The 21602-nt window shown below is 36.3% G+C and overlaps 1 protein-coding gene across 2 annotated transcripts; it reads left to right on the forward strand.

Moving 5' to 3' along the window:
- The first annotated feature begins 243 nt into the window (after positions 1-243).
- On the forward strand, positions 244-14096 carry LOC133662533 (arg8-vasotocin receptor-like). Of its 2 annotated transcripts, none has more exons than XM_062066630.1 (4): positions 244-349; positions 6075-7009; positions 8882-9187; positions 9267-14096. In XM_062066630.1, exons 2-3 carry the CDS (start codon positions 6163-6165, stop codon positions 9172-9174), a joined length of 1140 nt encoding a protein of 379 aa, XP_061922614.1. In that variant the 5' UTR covers positions 244-349; positions 6075-6162; the 3' UTR covers positions 9175-9187; positions 9267-14096. The 2 variants fall into 2 exon arrangements, with proteins under 2 accessions (XP_061922614.1, XP_061922615.1); XM_062066631.1 differs by lacking the exon at positions 244-349 and adding an exon at positions 5963-6008 and having other exon boundaries at positions 6077-7009.
- Positions 14097-21602: the final 7506 nt, after the last annotated feature.

Here is a 21602-nt window from a genome sequence, read left to right on the forward strand (position 1 = left end):
GCTGTATCGGAGCAATTAGAGATTGAAGACGCAAGCCGATATCATACGATACTTGTTTTCGGCTGGTATTGAACAAATATACAATATTAGTATCGGCTTGGGGGACCTCTAATTTCCGCTCGTTCTTCAAATCCACCGTAACAGACAAAATGAAAGAGAAACCAGTGTGAAAAATGCATGAACGTCCTTACTTGGTTCTTACTGTATATGTTTACATATGTACGCACACTTTGTACTTACAAAGACAATGATGACGTGACTTTAGTACAAAGTTTGAATGTCTCTTTTTGTTTTCATAGCTGAACCGGAACGGCAAGAACAACAATCTCCAAAACCCAACTTAAAGAAGGTAAAGAAAATTCATGTATTCTTCACAACATATTGATTAGTTTCTCTTTCATTTTGTCAGTTATAGTAGATTTGATGAAGAAGTGGAAATTAGGGGTGTCCCGAGACTATATTGATATTGTATATTTGTTCCTTATCAGCTGTAAACAAGTATCTTATGATATCGGCTTGCCTCTAAAATCTCAGATACTGACTTGTACAAAGCTGAACAGCGGTTTAACATCTAAATGTCCTCCAACAAGCTAACAAGGTTGGTCTTTTCTTGCATTTTAGCATAGTCATTTACAAAAGGTAAACATGGAAGCTAGGAGCTAGCAGCTACGTAAGCACACAATAGAATAGAATAGAATAGAATAGAATAGAAAGTACTTTATTGATCCCTGGGGGAAATTCAGCACCAATAGACAATAAACCTTAAGGTATTTTTACATGTGAATAATATAAATACAGTCTATTATACAGCATTATTCACATGTGAATAATATAAATACAGTCTATTACACAGCATTATTCACATGTGAATAATGTAAATACAGTCTATTATACAGCATTATTCACATGTGAATAACATAAATACAGTCTATTATACAGCATTATTTACATGTGAATAACATAAATACAGTCTATTACACAGCATTATTCACATGTGAATAATGTAAATACAGTCTATTATACAGCATTATTTACATGTGAATAACATAAATACAGTCTATTACACAGCATTATTCACATGTGAATAATGTAAATACAGTCTATTATACAGCATTATTTACATGTGAATAACATAAATACAGTCTATTATACAGCATTATTCACATGTGAATAATATAAATACAGTCTATTATACAGCATTATTCACATGTGAATAATATAAATACAGTCTATTATACAGCATTATTCACATGTGAATAATATAAATACAGTCTATTATACAGCATTATTCACATGTGAATAACATAAATACAGTCTATTATACAGCATTATTCACATGTGAATAACATAAATACAGTCTATTATACAGCATTATTCACATGTTAATAACATAAATACAGTCTATTATACAGCATTATTCACATGTGAATAACATAAATACAGTCTATTATACAGCATTATTCACATGTGAATAATATAAATACAGTCTATTATACAGCATTATTCACATGTGAATAATATAAATACAGTCTATTATACAGCATTATTCACATGTGAATAACATAAATACAGTCTATTATACAGCATTATTCACATGTGAATAACATAAATACAGTCTATTATACAGCATTATTCACATGTGAATAACATAAATACAGTCTATTATACAATTAAGTACAGTCAAAAAGGAACATATGCATTATAGCACATAAGCTATACATACAGTACATATAAGTGTCATTGGTCTTTTCTTGTATTTTAGCATAGTCATTTACAAAAGGTAACCATGGAAGCTAGGAGCTAGCAGCTACGTAAGCACACAATAGCACATAAGCTAAACATACGTATAAGTGTCATTAATTAAACAAAATTGCAGTTAAAACAGCACATTTGTCAAGCACTTTGAGGCGTTTGTGACTAAGGGCTGAATCCATCCATCCATTTGCTACCGCTTGTCCCTTTCGGGGTCATTGTAATTGGCTGAATTAAAATATTGTTGCATATTACTTACAGATATGGAGTCTCCAAGACAGAAAGAAGTATTAGATTAGTATTGGCAGTATTAGAAAGTATCCAGTAATAAACGTGTCCGCATCATTCAATTTACTGTGTCATAAATAAGCTGAATTCAATGAATTATTGTGAGGACTTTTCAAACTGGATTGTTTATTATTATTTGATGTGCTTTGTCGTATTTTGGGGGGCTTTAATTAACATGCATGAAAATTCAGCGGAATTTGCAAGCGCATCAAAAATGTCACATTTTGGTGGTGCCAAAAGTCAGTTAAGATCGCCCCCAATTCATTTACACAAGATTTAGGAGCGTCTTTAAAAGAAAAACTTAAAAAAACAAAGATACTTGAAAGTTGTATGACTAGGCTAGCATGCTAACGACTAAGCCCTAAGTGTTGAGTTACTGCCGTGCAGAACTTTCCTGACCCGACCTGCGAGCGCGTAGAGAAGACTTTTAATGAACATTCAGTAAAAAGCAAGGAGATTTATCTGTAGATAGTTGTGTATAGGACCACTAGCAGCACCATGTAGGGATACTTTTCAGTTTCTTCTCGTCACACAAGAGTTCACTTTAGCGTAAAATAATCCACTTATTATACCCAAACATGTCTGACTCGAAGAAATGTGTAGAATGAACCTTTTAACAGCTAAAATGTGGGGATGTAAACGTCTCATCATCAAAGACAGGAGAACATTCTCTCACGTTGATGTCAAAATGTGCGAAACAGGAAAGTGAAGATGAGGCTGATTAAGCAAAAGTTATTTGTTAGTACGGTAAGAATTGTTGAAGGCCAGCAAGGTCACATGTTATGTAAGTAAGCAGCAGTGGGAACTCTTACATCACTAAGTACTTATCAAATGAACATTACATGAATCAATAATGGTATAGATTACACATTACTTAGATTTAACATTTATATTGATTACATGTATAAATTAAATATTATAAAAATCGCACCTCATATAGATAAAAGATATTAATTGAACATTATATCCTGTAAATTAAATGTTGTATAGATTAAACACAATATGGATTAAACATGATTTTGATTAAACATGATATAGATGAAACAGTATACAGACTAAGCATACAAATTGAACAGTATATAAATCACACATCATTATTTCCTGTAAATTAAACATCATATAGAGTAAACTTTGTGTAGATTGAACATTATAGAAATTAAATATTATAGAAATTAAACATTATATAAATCAAACATCATATAGATTAAACATTATATAAATTAAACATGATATAAATCAAACATCGTACAGATTAAACTTTATCCAGATTACACATTATGAAGATTAAACATATAAATTGGACATTATATAACTCAAACACTGTATAGATTAAACATTATATAGATGAACAATTATATGGATTAAACATATAAATGAAATATTATATAAATCACAACTCATATAGATAAAACATTATATTAATTGAACATTATATCCTGTAAATTAAACGTTGCATGGATTAAACATTATATGAATTTAATATTATATAAATCAAACGTTAAATATATAATATGGATTAAAGAGGATTTTGATGACCATGATATAGATGAAACAGTGTATATCTTAAACATAAATTGAACAGTATATAAGTCACAAATCATATAGATTAAACTTTATATAAATTATTTTCTGTAAATTAAACATTGTATGGATTAAATTTTGTGTAGATTGAACATTATAGAAATTAAATATTATAGAAATCAAACATCATATAGATTAAACTTTATCCAGATTACACATTATGAAGATTAAGCATATAAATTGGACATTATATAACTCAAACACTGTGTGGATTAAACATTATATAAATTAAACATTATATAAATCAAACATTGTGTAGATAACTATATTAATTTAATATTGTATAAATCAAACATCATATAGATTAAACATTATATATATTGAACATTATATAAATCAAACATTGTATAGATTATTATATAAATTAAACATACAGATTAAACATATTAATTGAACATCATATAAATCAAAGTAAATCATACAGAGGAAACATATAAATTTAACATTTTTAAATCGACCATTATATAGATAGTTTATTTGAATTAAACGTAACGTTTTAACAGCATCATAGTTTCGCTCTACTTGAGACAGCTGTCTAGAGAAAAAGGCACATTTGCACCCCTGGTGGTGAAATCTATAAATTAGGGTGGTCCCAAAAAGGAGGGATTTTTCAAATCGACTGTGTGTCGGTTTTAAAAGTGCTCCCCCTCTGGTCAACATATGAAATAACAAGTGCGTGTAAAAATTTTAAGTGCTCCCCCTCTGGCCAACATATGTAATAACACGTGTGTGTGTGTAAGAAATTGAAATGTGGCCCCTTTGGCCAAAATTAATAAAAACATTAAAAAAAAAAAAATAGATAAATATATATATATATATATATATATATATATATATATATATATATATATATATATAATATATATGAGAGAGAGAGAGAGAGAGAGAGAGAGAGAGAGAGAGAGAGAGAGAGAGAGAGAGAGACATACTGTAATAACGAAGTACATAATGAAGGTTAAAAACCAATCAAACAAAAAATAACAAAAAGCTTACCTAAATGTTGTAAATACAAATCTTTATATATCTCAAAAGGGTGTTCCTAAAGAAGTAGGCATTTTTCGGAGGTCTCAAGAAGGTAACAAATACAAGAATATGTGTTTGTGTGTGTTCTTGTATTTTTCCCTTCTTGAGACATCAACAAGGAAAAGTATCTTCCATATGAGGGCCGGTGAACAAGTTAGGACCGAAATCATGGTCCCAATACGGAAAACTATTGCATCTATAGAGAATGTCTCATTTGCACCCCCTGGTGGTGAAATCTATCAAAATTAGGGTGGTCCCAAAAAGGAGGGATTTTTCAAATTGACTGTGTGTCGGTTTTAAAAGTGCTCCCCCTCTGGCCAACATATGTATTAACAAGTGTGTGTAAGAAATTTAAGTGCGCCCCCTTTGGCCAAAATTCTTACAAAATTAATGAATAAATATGTATATAGATTCTGTTCATAACTTTTATGGACAGAATTTCTAGGCGCAGTCAGGGCGTTGAGGGTAATCTGGTTTGGTGGCTGCAGGATTAGGTCTCTGCTTTTTGCAGATGATGTGGTCCTGATGGCTTCAACCGGCCAGGATCTTCAGCTCTCACTGGATCGGTTCGCAGCCGAGTGGGAAGCGACTGGGATGAGAATCAGCACCTCCGAGTCCGAGTCCATGGTTCTCGCCCGGAAAAGGGTGGAGTGCCATCTCCGGGTTGGGGAGGAGACCCTGCCCCAAGTGGAGGAGTTCAAGTACCTCGGAGTCTTGAGGGAAGAGTGGATCGTGAGATCGACAGGTGGATCGGTGCGGCGTCTTCAGTAATGCGGACGCTGTATCGATCCGTTGTGGTGAAGAAGGAGCTGAGCCGGAAGGCAAAGCTCTCAATTTACCGGTCGATCTACGTTCCCATCCTCACCTATGGTCATGAGCTTTGGGTTAAGACCGAAAGGACAAGATCACGGGTACAAGCGGCCCAAATGAGTTTCCTCCGTCAGGTGGCGGTTGAATCCCTTCGATATAAGGTGAGAAGCTCTGCCATCCGGGAGGAGCTCAAAGTAAAGCTGCTGCTCCTCCACATGGAGAGGAGCCAGATGAGGTGGTTCGGGCATCTGATCAGGATGCCACCCGAACGCCTCCCTAGGGAGGTGTTTCGGTAGGACACGTCCGACCGGTAGGAGGCCACGGGGAAGACCCAGGACTCTGCTGCCCCCGTGACCCGACCTCGGATAAGCGGAAGAAGATGGATGGATGGATGGATGTATATAGAGACATACTGTAATACCTTCAAGTAAATAATGATTCAAAACCAATAACAAACAAAAACTTCAAACAAACAGAAAAACAACAACTATGTATATATCATTAATGTTGTAAATACAAATCTTTATATATCTAGAAAGGGTGGTCCTCAACAGGTAGGCATTTTTTGGAGGTCTCAAGAAGGTAAGAAATACAAGAATGTGTGTGTGTGTTTCTAAAAGAGGCTGAGGGTGGAGAAGCAGAGTAGGAGAGCGCCACCGTTGGAGAACTTTGCTGGTGAGGGCCGTCCCTGCAGGTGATCGACACGCCATGTCCTCCCCCACTGCGACGGCGGGAAACTTCTGGCAGCCGGTAGAAAATGTCAGCAGTCGGGGTCCTGACCCGTGGGAACGTGACGAGGCGTTGGCCCGGATGGAGATCATCGTGCTGAGCGTGGCCTTCGTGGCGGCGACGGTGGGGAACGCCAGCATGCTGCTGGCGGTGCGAGTTAGCCAGAGGAAGCCGTCACGCGTGCACCTGTTCATGACGCACCTGAGCCTGGCCGACCTGGTGGTGGCCTTCTTCCAGGTGCTGCCGCAGCTGTGCTGGGAGGTCACCTTCCGTTTCCAAGGCCCAGACCTACTGTGCCGCGCCGTCAAGTTCCTGCAGGTGGTGGGCATGTTCGCCTCGGCCTACGTGACCGTGGCCATGACCGTGGACCGCTACGTGGCCGTGTGCCACCCGATGACGACCCTCAACCGACCGAGGCGGCGTGCACGTGCCATGATAGCGTGCGCGTGGGCGTGCAGCCTGGCGCTGAGCACGCCGCAGGTCTTCATCTTCTCCATGCAGGAGGTGTACGCAGGCTCGGATGTGTACGACTGCTGGGCTGACTTTGTGGAGCCGTGGGGTATGCGCGCCTACATCACGTGGATCACGGCCGGCGTCTTCCTGGTCCCAGTGGCCGTGCTCGTCACGTGCTACGGCTTCATCTGCCGCGCCGTGTGGACCAATGGCAAGTGGAGCTCGCGCGGGCGGAACATGCCGGGTGTATCCCGCGGCAAAGTCCGCACGGTCAGGATGACGCTGGTGATCGTCCTCGCTTACGTCACCTGCTGGGCGCCTTTTTTCAGCGTGCAGATGTGGTCCGCGTGGGACGACAACTTCACCTGGCACGGTGAGTCACATGACAGGAAGTCAATTAGGATGACCTCATATTGTCTTTACTCAGCATCTGTGTCCAATTGCTCCAAAATGTAATTAATAGCACATATTTTTACAACTTTAAAAAATGTGCAAGTTATAATTGTTTCCCAATATTCACTCTTTACCCTGAATGGGAACTTGCCCCTACCAAGATGGCTGCCACGTCCACACCTGGCATGGTTGCTACAACACACTGGCATATCTATCGTTGCGTAACTATCTATGCTGTTATTCTGTAATAATAACTCGTATTCCACAATAAATACTTGTATTCCACACTCAATTCCACAAGAAATGCTCTAATTCCAAATTAATACTTTACTCCAAAATAAAATTTAAATATGTATTTTTAATCTATTCTTTTAGTTGATTAAAATTCCCCACTGCTCATTCCGCAATAAATTCTGTACTCTTATTCCAATACAAATAATCTGACTTCACAATAAATAAAACAATTCCACATGCTTAATCCACAATCAATGCTCTTATTTCACAATAAATAGTCTTATTAATTAATCAGCTTATTCCACATTCTCCTTCCACAATCAATACTCCTATTCCACAATGGATACTCTTACTGCACACTTGTATTCCAAAATAAATACTCTTATTCCACACTCGGATTCCACAAGAAATACTCTTATTCTGCAATAATTACTCTTATTCCACAATAAATACTTGTATTCCACACTCAATTCCACAATAAATTCTCTTAATTCCAAATGAATATTTTATTCCCCCAAAAAATATGTCTTTTTAATCTATTCTTTTAGTTTATTAAAATTCCTCACTGCTCATTACGCAATAAAGTCTGTACTCTTAGTCCATGTGCTCCAAAATGTAATTAATAGCACATGTTTTTACAATTTAAAAAAATTAGCGAGTTATAATTGTTTCCCAATATTCACTCTTTACCCTGAATGGGAACTTGCCCCTACCAAGATGGCTGCCACGTCCACACCTGGCATGGTTGCTACAACACACTGGCGTATCTATCGTTGCGTAACTATCTATGCTGTTATTCTGTAATAATAACTCGTATTCCACAATAAATACTTGTATTCCACACTCAATTCCACAAGAAATGCTCTAATTCCAAATTAATACTTTACTCCAAAATAAAATTTAAATATGTCTTTTAAATCTATTCTTTTAGTATAAATAATCTGACTTCACAATAAATAAAACAATTCCACATGCTTAATCCACAATCAATGCTCTTATTTCACAATAGATAGTCTTATTAATTAATAAGCTTATTCCACATTCTCATTCCACAATCAATACTCCTATTCCACAATGGATGCTCTTACTGCACACTTGTATTCCAAAATAAATACTCTTATTCCACACTCGGATTCCACAAGAAATACTCTTATTCTGCAAGAATGACTCTTATTTCACAATAAATACTTTTATTACACACTCGTATTCCACAATAAATACTTGTATTCCACACTTAATTCCACAATAAATTCTGTTAATTCCAAATGAATATTTTATTCCCCTAAAATATGTATTTTTAATCTATTATTTTAGTTTTTTTAATTCCTCACTGCTCATTACGCAATAAAGTCTGTACTCTTAGTCCATGTGCTCCAAAATGTAATTAATAGCACATGTTTTTACAATTTAAAAAAAATAGCAAGTTATAATTGTTTCCCAATATTCACTTTTTACCCTGAATGGGAACTTGCCCCTACCAAGATGGCTGCCACGTCCACACCTGGCATGGTTGCTACAACACACTGGCGTATCCATCGTTGCGTAACTATCAATGCATGCGCTTGACCAGGATGATGTCATCCACATGAGACAAGTCTTCAATCTCCGCCTCCTGTAGATTCTGACAACATGCCGGTGACTCTCTCGGCGCAGCTGGCCAGCCTCAACAGCTGCGTCAACCCGTGGATCTACTTGATGTTCAGTGGGAACCTGCTGTCCGATTTCGCCAGGCGACTGCCTTGCTGTCGCCGCCTCAGCGCCAAGTTTTCTCGTCCCGATTCGAACAGCAGCCCCCGGTCGAGCACGCAGCTGTCCCGCTTGCAAGGTCCGCGCCACTCTCGGCCATGCACGGCGAAGAACTGCCCAGCAGAGACTGCGCCGCCTCCGTGTGATGCCAAAGAACCAGCTTGAGGGGAAACTGCAGGTATTTTTTCATGGGGCCGCCATAGAGCCAGTGGTGATGCGTGCGTAACTGTGGTTTGTGCCTGCTCTGCTGCACACAGGAAGGCCCTGCAGATGGAGACCACGACAGCGGAGAAGATCATCGGCCGGCCCTCCGCCCTCCTTAGAGGTAATTGCTCGCTCTCGCTGCCTCGGCAAAGAAAATCCCGTCAGACGCCTCTCACCCTGATCAGCACTTGTTCAAGATGCTGCCAAGAGATTTTGCTAACACAAGATCAGGACAAACAGAGTTCAACAGTTTCTGCGCGTGGGCCATTAGGATATTGAATCTGTCCCAATAGCTTACATTGAGTTTCACTGTTGCACTGCTGTTTGTACTGCTATTTAACATTTTATTTATTGTTTCTCTTAAAGGCCTACTGAAAGCCACTACTAGCGACCACGCAGTCTGATAGTTGATATATCAATGATGACATCTTAACATTGCAACACATGCCAATACGGCCGGGTTAACTTATAAAGTGACATTTTAAATTTCCCGCTAAACTTCCGCTTGAAAACGTCTATGTATGATGACGTATGTATGATGACGTATGCATGATGACGTACACTACCGTTCAAAAGTTTGGGGTCACCCAAACAATTTAGTGGAATAGCCTTCATTTCTAAGAACAAGAATAGACTGTCGAGTTTCAGATGAAAGTTCTCTTTTTCTGGCCATTTTGAGCGTTTAATTGACCCCACAAATGTGATGCTCCAGAAACTCAATCTGCTCAAAGGAAGGTCAGTTTTGTAGCTTCTGTAAGGAGCTAAACTGTTTTCAGATGTGTGAACATGATTGCACAAGGGTTTTCTAATCATCAATTAGCCTTCTGAGCCAATGAGCAAACACATTGTACCATTAGAACACTGGAGTGATAACTGCTGGAAATGGGCCTCTATACACCTATGTAGATATTGCACCAAAAAGCAGACATTTGCAGCTAGAATAGTCATTTACCACATTAGCAATGTATAGAGTGTATTTCTTTCAAGTTAAGACTAGTTTAAAGTTATCTTCATTGAAAAGTACAGTGCTTTTCCTTCAAAAATAAGGACATTTACATGTGACCCCAAACTTTTGAACGGTAGTGTATGCGCGTGACGTCAATGGTTGAAACGGAAGTATTCGGCCCCATTGAATCCAATACAAAAAACTCTGTTTTCACCACATAATTCCACAGTATTCTTGACATCTGTGTTGGTGAATCTTTTGCAATTTGTTTAATGAACAATGGAGACTGCAAAGAAGAAAGTTGTAGGTGGGATCGGTGTATTAGCGGCTGGCTGCAGCAACACAACCAGGAGGACTTTGAGATGGATAGCAGACGCGCTAGCCGCCGACCTCACCTTGACTTCCTACTTCTCCGGGCCGCCGACCGCATCTATGATCGGGTGAAGTCTTTTGTCACTCTGTCGATCGCTGGAACGCAGGTGAGCACGGGTGTTGATGAGCAGATGAGGGCTGGCTGGCGTAGGTGGATAGCTAATGTTTTTGGCATAGCTCTGTGAGGTCCCGTTGCTAAGTTAGCTTCAATGGCGTCGTTAGCAACAGCATTGTTAAGCTTCACCAGGCTGGAAAGCATTAACCGTGTAGTTACATGTCCATGGTTTAATAGTATTGTTGATCTTCTGTCTATCCTTCCAGTCAAGGGTTTATTTCTTTTGTTTCTATCTGCATTTAAGCACGATGCTATCACGTTAGCTCCGTAGCTAAAGTGTTTCGTCGATGTATTGTCGTGGAGATAAAAGTCACTGTGAATGTCCATTTCGCGTCCTGGACTCTCATTTTCAAGAGGATATAGTATCCCAGGTGGTTTAAAATACAAATCCGTGATCCACAATAGAAAAAGGAGAGAGTGTGGAATCCAATGAGCCAGCTTGTACCTAAGTTACGGTCAGAGCGAAAAAAGATACGTCCTGCACTGCACGCTAGTCCTTCACTCTCACGTTCCTCATCCACGAATCTTTCATCCTGGCTCAAATTAATGGGGTAATCGTCGCTTCCTCAGCCCGAATCTCGCTCGCTGCTGGTGTAAACAATGTGGAAATGTGAGCAGTCCTTCCTCCTGTGACGTCACGCTACTTCCGGTAGGGGCAAGGTTTTTTTTTATCAGAGACCAAAAGTTGCGAAATTTATCGTCGTTGTTCTCTACTAAATCCTTTCAGCAAAAATATGGCAATATCGCGAAATGATCAAGTATGACACATAGAATGGATCTGCTATCCCCGTTTAAATTTTAAAAAATCATTTCAGTAGGCCTTTAACAGAGCAGCCACCAATATTTTTGCCATTATGTCATGTTTCATGACAATAAAGTGTTCTATTCTATTCCATTCTATTCTTTTCTATTCTTATTCCACACTCTTATTGCACAATCAATACTCATATCCCACAACAAATACTCCCGTTCCACACTAAGATTCCACAGTAAATACTCTTATCCCGCAATAAGTACTCTTATCCCTCACTCTGATTCCGCAATCAAAACTCCTATTCCACAAAAAACAGTTACATTCCACAATAAATACTCTTATTCCAAATGAATACTCTTATTTCAAAATAAAGTAAAAGTAATACGTATAATATCATCGCAGGGACAATACAGATAGACAACATTTTTAATTTTATTCCTCACTCCTATTTTTCCTGGACCTGAGGCATGAATACTGTACTCTTATTCCACAACAAATAATCCTACCTCACAATTAATACTCATATTCCACACACGTATTCCACAATTAATACTCTTATTCCACAATAAACTCCTATTCCACACTCGAATTTCATAGTAAATAAATGAATGATAAATACTCCTATTCTGCAATAATCACTCTTGATACCACAATCCATACTCCTATTCCACAATAAATACTTGTATTCCACAATACACACTCTAATTCCAAATGAATACTCCATTCCAAAATAAAATTAAAATAAGTATTTTAATGTATTATTTTTTTAATATTTTATTTTATTAAGATTCCTCACTGCTCATTCCGAAATAAATACTGTACTCTTATTCCACAACAAATAATCTGACTGCACAATAAATAAGACTATTCCACATGTTTAATCCACAATCAATGCTCTTATTTCACGATAAATAGTCTTATTAATTAATAAGCTTATTCCACATTCTCATTCCCCAATCAATACTCCTATTCCACTATAGATACTCTTACTGCACACTTGTATTCCACAATAAATACTGTTATTCTGCAATAATAACACTTATTCCACAATAAATACTTTTATTCCACACTCAATTCCACAATAAATACTCTAATTCCAAATGAATACTTTACTCCAAAATAAAATTTAAATATGTCTTTTTAATCTATTCTTTTAGTTGATTAAAATTCCTCACTGCTCATTCCGCAATAAATACTGTACTCTTATTTCAATACAAATAATCTGACTTCACAATAAAACAATTCCACATGCTTAATCCACAATCAATGCTCTTATTTCACAATAAATACTCTTACTGAACACTTGTATTCCACAATAAATACTGTTATTCTGCAATAATAACTCTTATTCCACAATAAATACTTTTATTCCACACTCGTATTCCACAATAAATACTTGTATTTCACACTCAATTCCACAAGAAATGCTCTAATTCCAAATTAATACTTTACTCCAAAATAAAATTTAGTTTCCTATTTTTAATCTATTCTTTTAGTTGATTAAAATTCCTCACTGCTCATTACGCAATATATTCGGTATATTCCAATACAAATAATCTGACTTCACAATAATTGAGACAATTCCACATGCTTAATCCACAATCAATGCTCTTATTTCACAATACATAGTCTTATTAATTAATAAGCTTATTCCACATTCTCATTCCACAATCAATACTCTTATTCCACAATGGATACTCTTACTGCACACTTGTATTCCAAAATAAATACTCTTTGTCCACACTCGGATTCCACAAGAAATACTCTTATTCTGCAACAATTACTCTTATTTCACAAATACTTTTATTCCACACTCGTATTCCACAATAAATACTTGTATTCCACACTCAATTCCACAATAAATTCTGTAATTCCAAATGAATACTTCACTCCCCCCAAAAATATGTATTTTTAATCTATTCTTTTAGTTGATTAAAATTCCTCACTGCTCATTATGCAATAAATTCTGTACTCTTATTCCACAACAAATGATCTTACTTCACATTAAATAAGCTTATTCCACACGCTTATTCCACATTCAATGCTCTTATTTCACAATAGCCTTATTAATTAGTAAGCTCATTCCACCATCAATACTTTTATACCACACTCAGATTTCACAATAAATACTCTTATTCTGCAGTAAATACTCTTATTCCACACTCGTATTCCACAATAAATACACATATTCCACACTCGTATTCCACAATAAATACTCTTATTCCACGCTCTGATTTTACAATCAGTACTCTTATTCCACAATAAATACTCTATTCCAAAATAAACACTCTTATTCCACAATGTTTTGTTGTTGTTGTTTTTTTTACATTTACTGTACTTCATTAACTGATGTGTATGTTTCCCACAGACTACAGTAACAATCGATTGTATGCTCTTATTCCTACTTTACATGCGGGCCATTCCACCCAGTATCTGACATTTGCATTTCCAGGAACTTAAATGTGTAAATGCAGAATAAATGAACTGTAAAATCCATGTTTATAATGGCCTACATGTCCTGCACTTTTAGATTACATTCAACACTGGAAGGACAGCATTTGTAATCATTTTGAATACTTCACAAATGTTATATTTTCTTTACATATTTGTGTTACTCCTTATTCTAACTATACTTTATGCTTTTATTATTTATAAAAAAACAAACAATGAGGTGGAAATGTATACTTTACTGGTGTTCCTGGGTTGTTCCTGTTACCAAAACTAACACATAACCCCCTTGGAAAAATGTGGAATGTTCCACAAGTCACATGGTCCACAGGAAGTTGAACCATTCACACACTAAAACATTTTGGGTTAAAAAAATAACCCAATTTTAACCCAACTGCTGGTTCAGAAAAGGACAAACCCCTTATTTGAGTTATTTTAACCCAACATTTTGGGTTAATTTTTTCAACCCAACTTATGCGTTGAATTATTTAACCAACAAGTTGAGTTATTATAACTTAATGCTGGGTTATTCCCAACCAAACTATTGGGTTGAATTATTTAACCCAAAAGTTGAGTTATGATAACTTAATGCTGGGTTATTCCCAACCAAACTATTGGGTTGAATTATTTAACCCAAAAGTTGAGTTATGATAACTTAATGCTGGGTTATTCCCAACCAAACTATTGGGTTGAATTATTTAACCCAAAAGTTGAGTTATGATAACTTAATGCTGGGTTATTCCCAACCAAACTATTGGGTTGAATTATTTAACCCAAAAGTTGAGTTATGCTAACTCAATGTTGGTTGATTCATAACCTAACTCTTGGGTTGAATTTATTCAACACAAAAGCTGGGTTATGCTCACTAAAATGTTGGGTTATTCCAAACCCAACTACTGGGTTGTGCAATTTAGCGCTCCTTGACCCAATAGTTGGTTAAATATTATAAATTGTACTGCTGGTTTGTCCTACTCCTTCACAACTACTGATCAAAATGATTTATATTCCATTAAAATATACTCAAAAGCAAGATATGAGTGACATTTTTTTTTACAAGAATTGCCGTGTATGGTCATAGTAGTTCTATACAGCATGCTCAAATATTTTCATGTACATAAATTGTAAGTAATGTTAATGAGATTAATCCTTAATAAAATTCCCTTCAAGAAAAAAGTACCTTTTTAATAAAAAAAAAAGCCTTTTACCCAAAAATGCATTACTCATTGAAAAACAACCCAAAAATGGTTCATAGTTTTGAAACCCCAGAAATGGAGTTAAAATAATACCCTTAAAACCCCCCAAAATGGATTGCTCTTTATAAAAATAATTCCAAAATTTAACCCAGCACTCTTTATTCATAAATTGGGTTATCAAGATAACCCATCATTTTTGTGTGTGCACATCCTCAGCAGGCCATGAAGAAGGAAGTTCACTCATTTATTTTTTGAGGTATATTCAAATAACTGCTCACCCCCAAATCCTCCACACGACACCTCCGCTCTGGACAGGCTAACCTCCTCCAACCTCAGAGGACAAAGCTACGAACAATGGGAGACCGGGCTTTCTGCTCCGCCGCTCCCAGTCTGTGGAACGCTCTCCCTGACCACCTGAGGGCACCACAGACTGTGGATGCTTTTAAAAAAGGCTTAAAAACCCTTCTTTTTAAAAAAGCCTTTTTTTTAGATATATGCATACTAGTTCTAACTATTTGGATGTTCTAGTTTTTATTTTTATTTATTTTTTATTATCTTTTTATTTTAATTTTTTTTAATACACTGTAGCTCTTTGAGGTTGTTTACTCAATGTAAAGTGATTTTTACAAATAAAATCTATTATTATTATCATTATTATATTCCATTATATTTATATTATAACTGTGAGTTAAAACCTCAGCACAGTCCTGTCACCAACATTATTTTTTTTATATAAAAAAAAGTTAAAATCCCTGCTTGGTGTCAACATGCTATTAGCATGAATGTTATGTGACTATATTGCATCGATTTACTAAAAACTAACACCTGAAGCACTCGGTCGTGTTACACAAATAAGTCGTCTTCAACTCAGGAATTTTGTACAGAAATGAAATAAAGTTGTCTGAGATGGAACAATACACATTTTGTGTAGTTTTATATATTTTTGAAAAATACCACATTTACAATTTGTTTTGAGAGTTACAACAAGGAAACGGCACCCTGCTATGTACTGTTTTCTGAGCAACACTTTCCTCTAGTGGCAGGTCTTACAATGGACTTGGACTGTGCCCAACTTAGTGTAAGCCACATTGTTTTTTACTGCAAGCCACCTGAAGAAAAAGAAAAGGAAAAAGTCGCAAAGGTCAAAAATCCAGCGGAGAGGTTCCATGCAAGCGCACTGTGCCAGAGAGTTCCTATTAAGGAGACGACTTCCAAAGCTGGTAACAGTAAGTGTGACTGCCACCGTGCACATTGACTTCTTTATGGTAGAACACAAACAAAACAGGATTCATGTACACTGATTTGATTGTACAACACGAATGCAGGCTTATTTAAAGGTTTACATGATATACCTAGAGCAGGGGTCACCAACCTGTTTGAAAGCAAGAGCTACTTCTTGGGTAGTGATTAATGCGAAGGGCTACCAGTTTGATACACACTTCAATAAATTGCCAGAAATAGCCAATTTGCTCAATTTACCTTTAACTCTATGTTATTATTAATAATTAATGATATTTACACTTAACTGAACGGTTTAAAAGAGGAGAAAACACGAAAAAAAATGACAATTAAATTTTGAAACATAGTTTATCTTCAATTTCCACTCTTTAAAATTCAAAATTCAACTGAAAAAAAGAAGAGAAAAACTAGCTAATTCGAATCTTTTTGAAAAAATTAAAAAAATTATTTATGGAACATCATTAGTAATTTTTCCTGATTAAGATTAATTTTAGAATTTGGATGACATGTTTTAAATAGGTTAAAATCCAATCTGCACTTTGTTAGAATATATAACAAATTGGACCAAGCTATATTTCTAACTAAGACAAATCATTATTTCTTCTAGATTTTCCAGAACAAAAATTTTAAAAGAAATTCAAAAGACTTTGAAATAAGATTTAAATTTGATTCTACAGATTTTCTAGATTTGCCAGAATAATTTTTTTGCATTTTAATCATAATAAGTTTGAAGAAATATTTCACAAATATTCTTCGTCGAAAAAACAGAAGCTAAAATGAAGAATTAAATTAAAATTTATTTATTATTCTTTACAATAAAAATTTTTTTTTTTACTTGAACATTGATTTAAATTGTCAGGAAAGAAGAGGAAGGAATTTAAAAGGTAAAAAGGTATATGTGTTTAAAAATCCTAAAATCATTTTTAAGGTTGTATTTTTTCTCTAAAATTGTCTTTCTGAAAGTTATAAGAAGCAAAGTAAAAAAAAAAAAAGAATTTATTTAAACAAGTGAAGACCAAGTCTTTAAAATATTTTCTTGGATTTTCAAATTCTATTTGAGTTTTGTCTCTCTTAGAATTAAAAATGTCGGGCAAAGCGAGACCAGCTTGCTAGTAAATACAATTTAAAAAATAGAGGCAGCTCACTGGTAAGTGCTGCTATTTGAGCTATTTTTAGAACAGGCCAGCGGGCTACTCATCTGGTCCTTACGGGCTACCTGGTGCCCGCGGGCACCGCGTTGGTGACCCCTGACCTAGATGATGTACGATGTACTATTAAACTGTTTAGTTTGGAATATGTCACGTCTGTGTTGATCATGCTTTTGTTTGGCCATGTGCTGTTTGTTTTTTGGACGCTTTTTAGTTCCTTTTTGTGCACTCTTGCTTGTTTTGTTTCCATGACTACTCGTTAGTTTCACCTGTCTCACGTTTTGCACTCGCGCACCTGTCACTAATCATGTCGGTGTTATTTAAGCTTTCAGTTGCCAGGCAGTCTGCCTGGCGACATTAACTCCGTTATCCCTGTTACTCCATTGATTACGTGTTCCATGCCATAGATTCCTGCTCTGCCAAGTAAGTTTTTGTTATTAATGCCACTGTTAGTGACTTTAGTTTCATGTTTATAGTTTTTGCCTTTGTGCTAGTTTTTGTTTTCTTGGCCAAGTTTATCTCCGCCTGTGAGCGCGCCTTTTGTTTGTACCCCTTTTTGTAGTTTGTTAGTGTTAAAATAAATATGGATCTCCCTTCATGCCATGTCCGGTCCAGCTTTCCTTGCATCTCGGGAAAACAAACAACCCATAGTCCATGTGTTGACAGAACATGTTTAAGTAGCAACACATTTTTGGAGAGTTTGTCCACTTTTTGAACAGAAGAGGAGACACCCTTCTTCTTTTATTTTAATTTTATAAACCTTTATTTATAAACTGCAACATTTAAAAAGAATCGAGAAATAATAATAATCAAAATAAGTACAAAAACAGTACAAATCAGCACCAGGGGGTTGTAAACTCAATAAAGTAACTAAAATAGAATGCTATATATATATATATATATATATATATATATATATATATATATATATATATATATATATATATATATATATATATATATATATATATGAGTGCAAAGCCATAGGCTCACAGAAGTTCAGTAAATAATTTAAATTTGGAACACAGCATCATCCTTTTCACAGCTTTTTGATTGTTAGAGGTAGAGAGTGTTTTAACCTAAGAGTTGTAATTCTTTTTTAAAGGCACAAAAAACAGGTCAGGTATTGAGAAACTTACATTTATGAATATAAAACTTAGCCAATAGTATAATGAGGTTGCAAAGGTAAAAATCTTTTTCCAATTTTTTTCAAATAGCACATCTTTAAAACAAAGCACAAATTTGTCATGAATATCGTCCAAGATGAAGCGACAGATGCCCTGCCATAGTGAAGTCAAGTGAATTGCATTTATATAGCGCTTTTTCTCAAGTGACTCAAAGCGCTTTACATTGTGAAACCCAATATCTAAGTTCCATTTAAAGCAGTGTGGGTGGCACTGGGAGCAGGTGGGTAAAGTGTCTTGCCCAAGGACACAACGGCATTAGATAGTGATGGAGTGCTTTCAGAAGTCCAAAACAGTCTCTGGATGCATGTTACATAAGGTGCATGTTACATAAGGTGCATGTTACATAAGGTGCAGGTTACATAAGGTGCATGTTACATAAGGTGCATGTTACATAAGGTGCATGTAACATAAGGTGCATGTTACATAAGGTGCATGCTACATAAGGTGCATGTTACATAAGGTGCATGTTACATAAGGTGCATGTTACATAAGGTGCAGGTAACATAAGGTGCATGTTACATAAGGTGCAGGTAACATAAGGTGCATGTTACATAAGGTGCAGGTAACATAAGGTGCATGTTACATAAGGTGCAGGTAACATAAGGTGCATGTTACATAAGGTGCAGGTAACATCAATGTCTTTCTTGTATCTAACCATCACAGTCTTTACAGGGTAATAACCATGAATGATTTTACAAGATATCTCTTTGACTTTGTTGGTAAGTAAATTGATTGATTGATTGAAACTTTTATTAGTAGATTGCACAGTACAGTACATATTCCGTACAATTGACCACTAAATGGCAACACCCGAGTAAGTTTTTCAACTTGTTTAAGTCGGGGGTCCACGTAAATCAATTCATGGTACAAATATACACTATCAGCATAATACAGTCATCACACAAGTTAATCATCAGAGTATATACATTGAATTATTTACATTATTTACAATGAGGAAGGTTTGGTCTGTCATCAAGAATTGCATCATCAGAGAAATGGACATTGAAACACTGTAGGTGTGACTTGGTAGGATATGTACAGTGAGCAGAGAACATAGTGAGTTCAGATAGCATAAGAACAAGTATATACATTTGATTATTTACATTTGGTTATTTACAATCCGGGGAGGTGGGATGTGGAGGGGGGAGGGTGTTAGTCAGGGGTTGAAGTTGCTTGGAGGCCCGTTGTTACCTGTTAGGAAGGGACCACATTTTGACCCAGCAGATTCACAACATTATTCCAGAGCGCAATTACATAGGAGGCAGACACACAATCATGTTGGAATAAGCTGCCGATTTTTCTGATCAAAGCAAAGTTTCCCCACAGGAGTGGGAGACACCCTCCTTGTTTTTTGGGGTTTTTTTGTTTAATTTTTTGAATTATTTATTTATTTTATTATATTAAATGTAATATATATATATATAACAAAACAAAGTGCAAAGCCATAGGCTCACACAATTTCAGTAAATAATTTAAGGAGACACCCTTCTTTTCTTTTTTTTTTCCAGGAGATTTTTTTGTTGTTGGTCTTTTTAAGTTTTATTTATACATTTCAACAATCAAATAAGTACAAAAGTAGTACAAAACAGTACAAAAAGAATACAAAGCAGCGCCAGGGGGTTATAAATTCAAAGTAACTAAAATAGAATGCAAAAAAACATATATATAATATAAACAAAGTGCAAAGCCATAGGCTCACTCAATTTCAGTAAACAACTGAAATTTGGAACACAGCATAATCGTCTTCACAGCTTTGTGGTTGCTAGAGGGAGAGAGTGTCTTAATGTACACTTCTAACGAGACACCCTTCTTTACGTGGGTACGTGAACTCAACGTGACGTCATCACGATGCGTCACACGTCCGCCGAATGTGTGCGGAAGAACTTTGGTAAATCATTGTTGGTTTAAGCAAACTTTCTCGACCTTTGCGTCCTCTGACTGGAGAAAATACAAGTAGGAAGCCATGGATAACATTTTAGTTAAAAAAAATACATTAAAAAAAAGATAAATGGGGATTATTAAATATTCGTTGGTGTATGTTTATGAAAGGACAACAGCCGACTCGCTGCTTCAGGTAAACACCTTTTAATTCTACAGTGAAACCCCAACAAGCAGACAGTGGCAACATTTTCATAAACGCAACACTCCGAACTATTCGACATTTCTTTTAACCAAACTTCCCGTGTTCTGAGAAAAGTGCTACCCATACAAAAATTGCTACCAAACGCGACTGAGCATGCGCATCAACGTTAAAAGTTTCCTCGATCAATATAACCATAGCAACTAAGGTAAACGTTGCTATATTGTGTTTATCTTTAGCCTTAGTTTACATACCAGGAAACAAACAAACCTAAAATTATTAACCTAAAATGCATGGCTGTTTGTCTGTACTGTATGGTGACCGAACTTCTCTAAAGTGGGCTCCCACTTCTCTAAAGTGGGCTGGCTCAGGGTGGAGGACAGAGTAAAACAACTTGCACTGAGCCTAGTCTATAAAATCCGCTACGCCTCCCTGATACCGAAGTACATGTCAAACTACTTCCTTAACGTAAATGGCTGCTATAACCACAACACCAGGGGGTGCTCCACTAACCACGTTAAACCCAGATTCCCATCTAACAAAGGTCTTAACTCATTCTCTTTCTATGCCACATCAATGTGGAATGCGCTCCCAACAGGTATAAAAGAAAGGGCATCTCTATCCTCCTTCAAAACCGCAATAAAAGTTCACCTCCAGGCAGCTACAACCCTAAACTAACACCCTCCCCGGATTGCTAATAGTCAAATGTAAACAATCGTTTATTTCCAAAATTCTCGAAAAAACTGTTGCACAGCAGCTAAATGAACACTTAGTGACTAACAATCTCTGTGAACCTTTTCAATCCGGTTTCAGGGCAAATCACTCTACGGAGACAGCCCTCGCAAAAATGACTAATGATCTATTGCTAACGATGGATTCTGATGCGTCATCTATGTTGCTGCTTCTT

Source organism: Entelurus aequoreus, linkage group LG12, assembly GCF_033978785.1.
Source record: "Entelurus aequoreus isolate RoL-2023_Sb linkage group LG12, RoL_Eaeq_v1.1, whole genome shotgun sequence".
NCBI lineage: Eukaryota > Metazoa > Chordata > Actinopteri > Syngnathiformes > Syngnathidae > Entelurus > Entelurus aequoreus.

What these genes read in the sequence shown, in the direction of transcription:
- LOC133662533 (XM_062066630.1), top strand. Translation starts at nt 6,163, where the DNA reads ATGTCCTCCCCCACTGCGACGGCGGGAAACTTCTGGCAGCCGGTAGAA. An exon ending in CGACAACTTCACCTGGCACG is followed by an intron (nt 7,010 to 8,881) that starts GTGAGTCACATG and finishes CGCCTCCTGTAG; the next exon opens with ATTCTGACAACATGCCGGTG.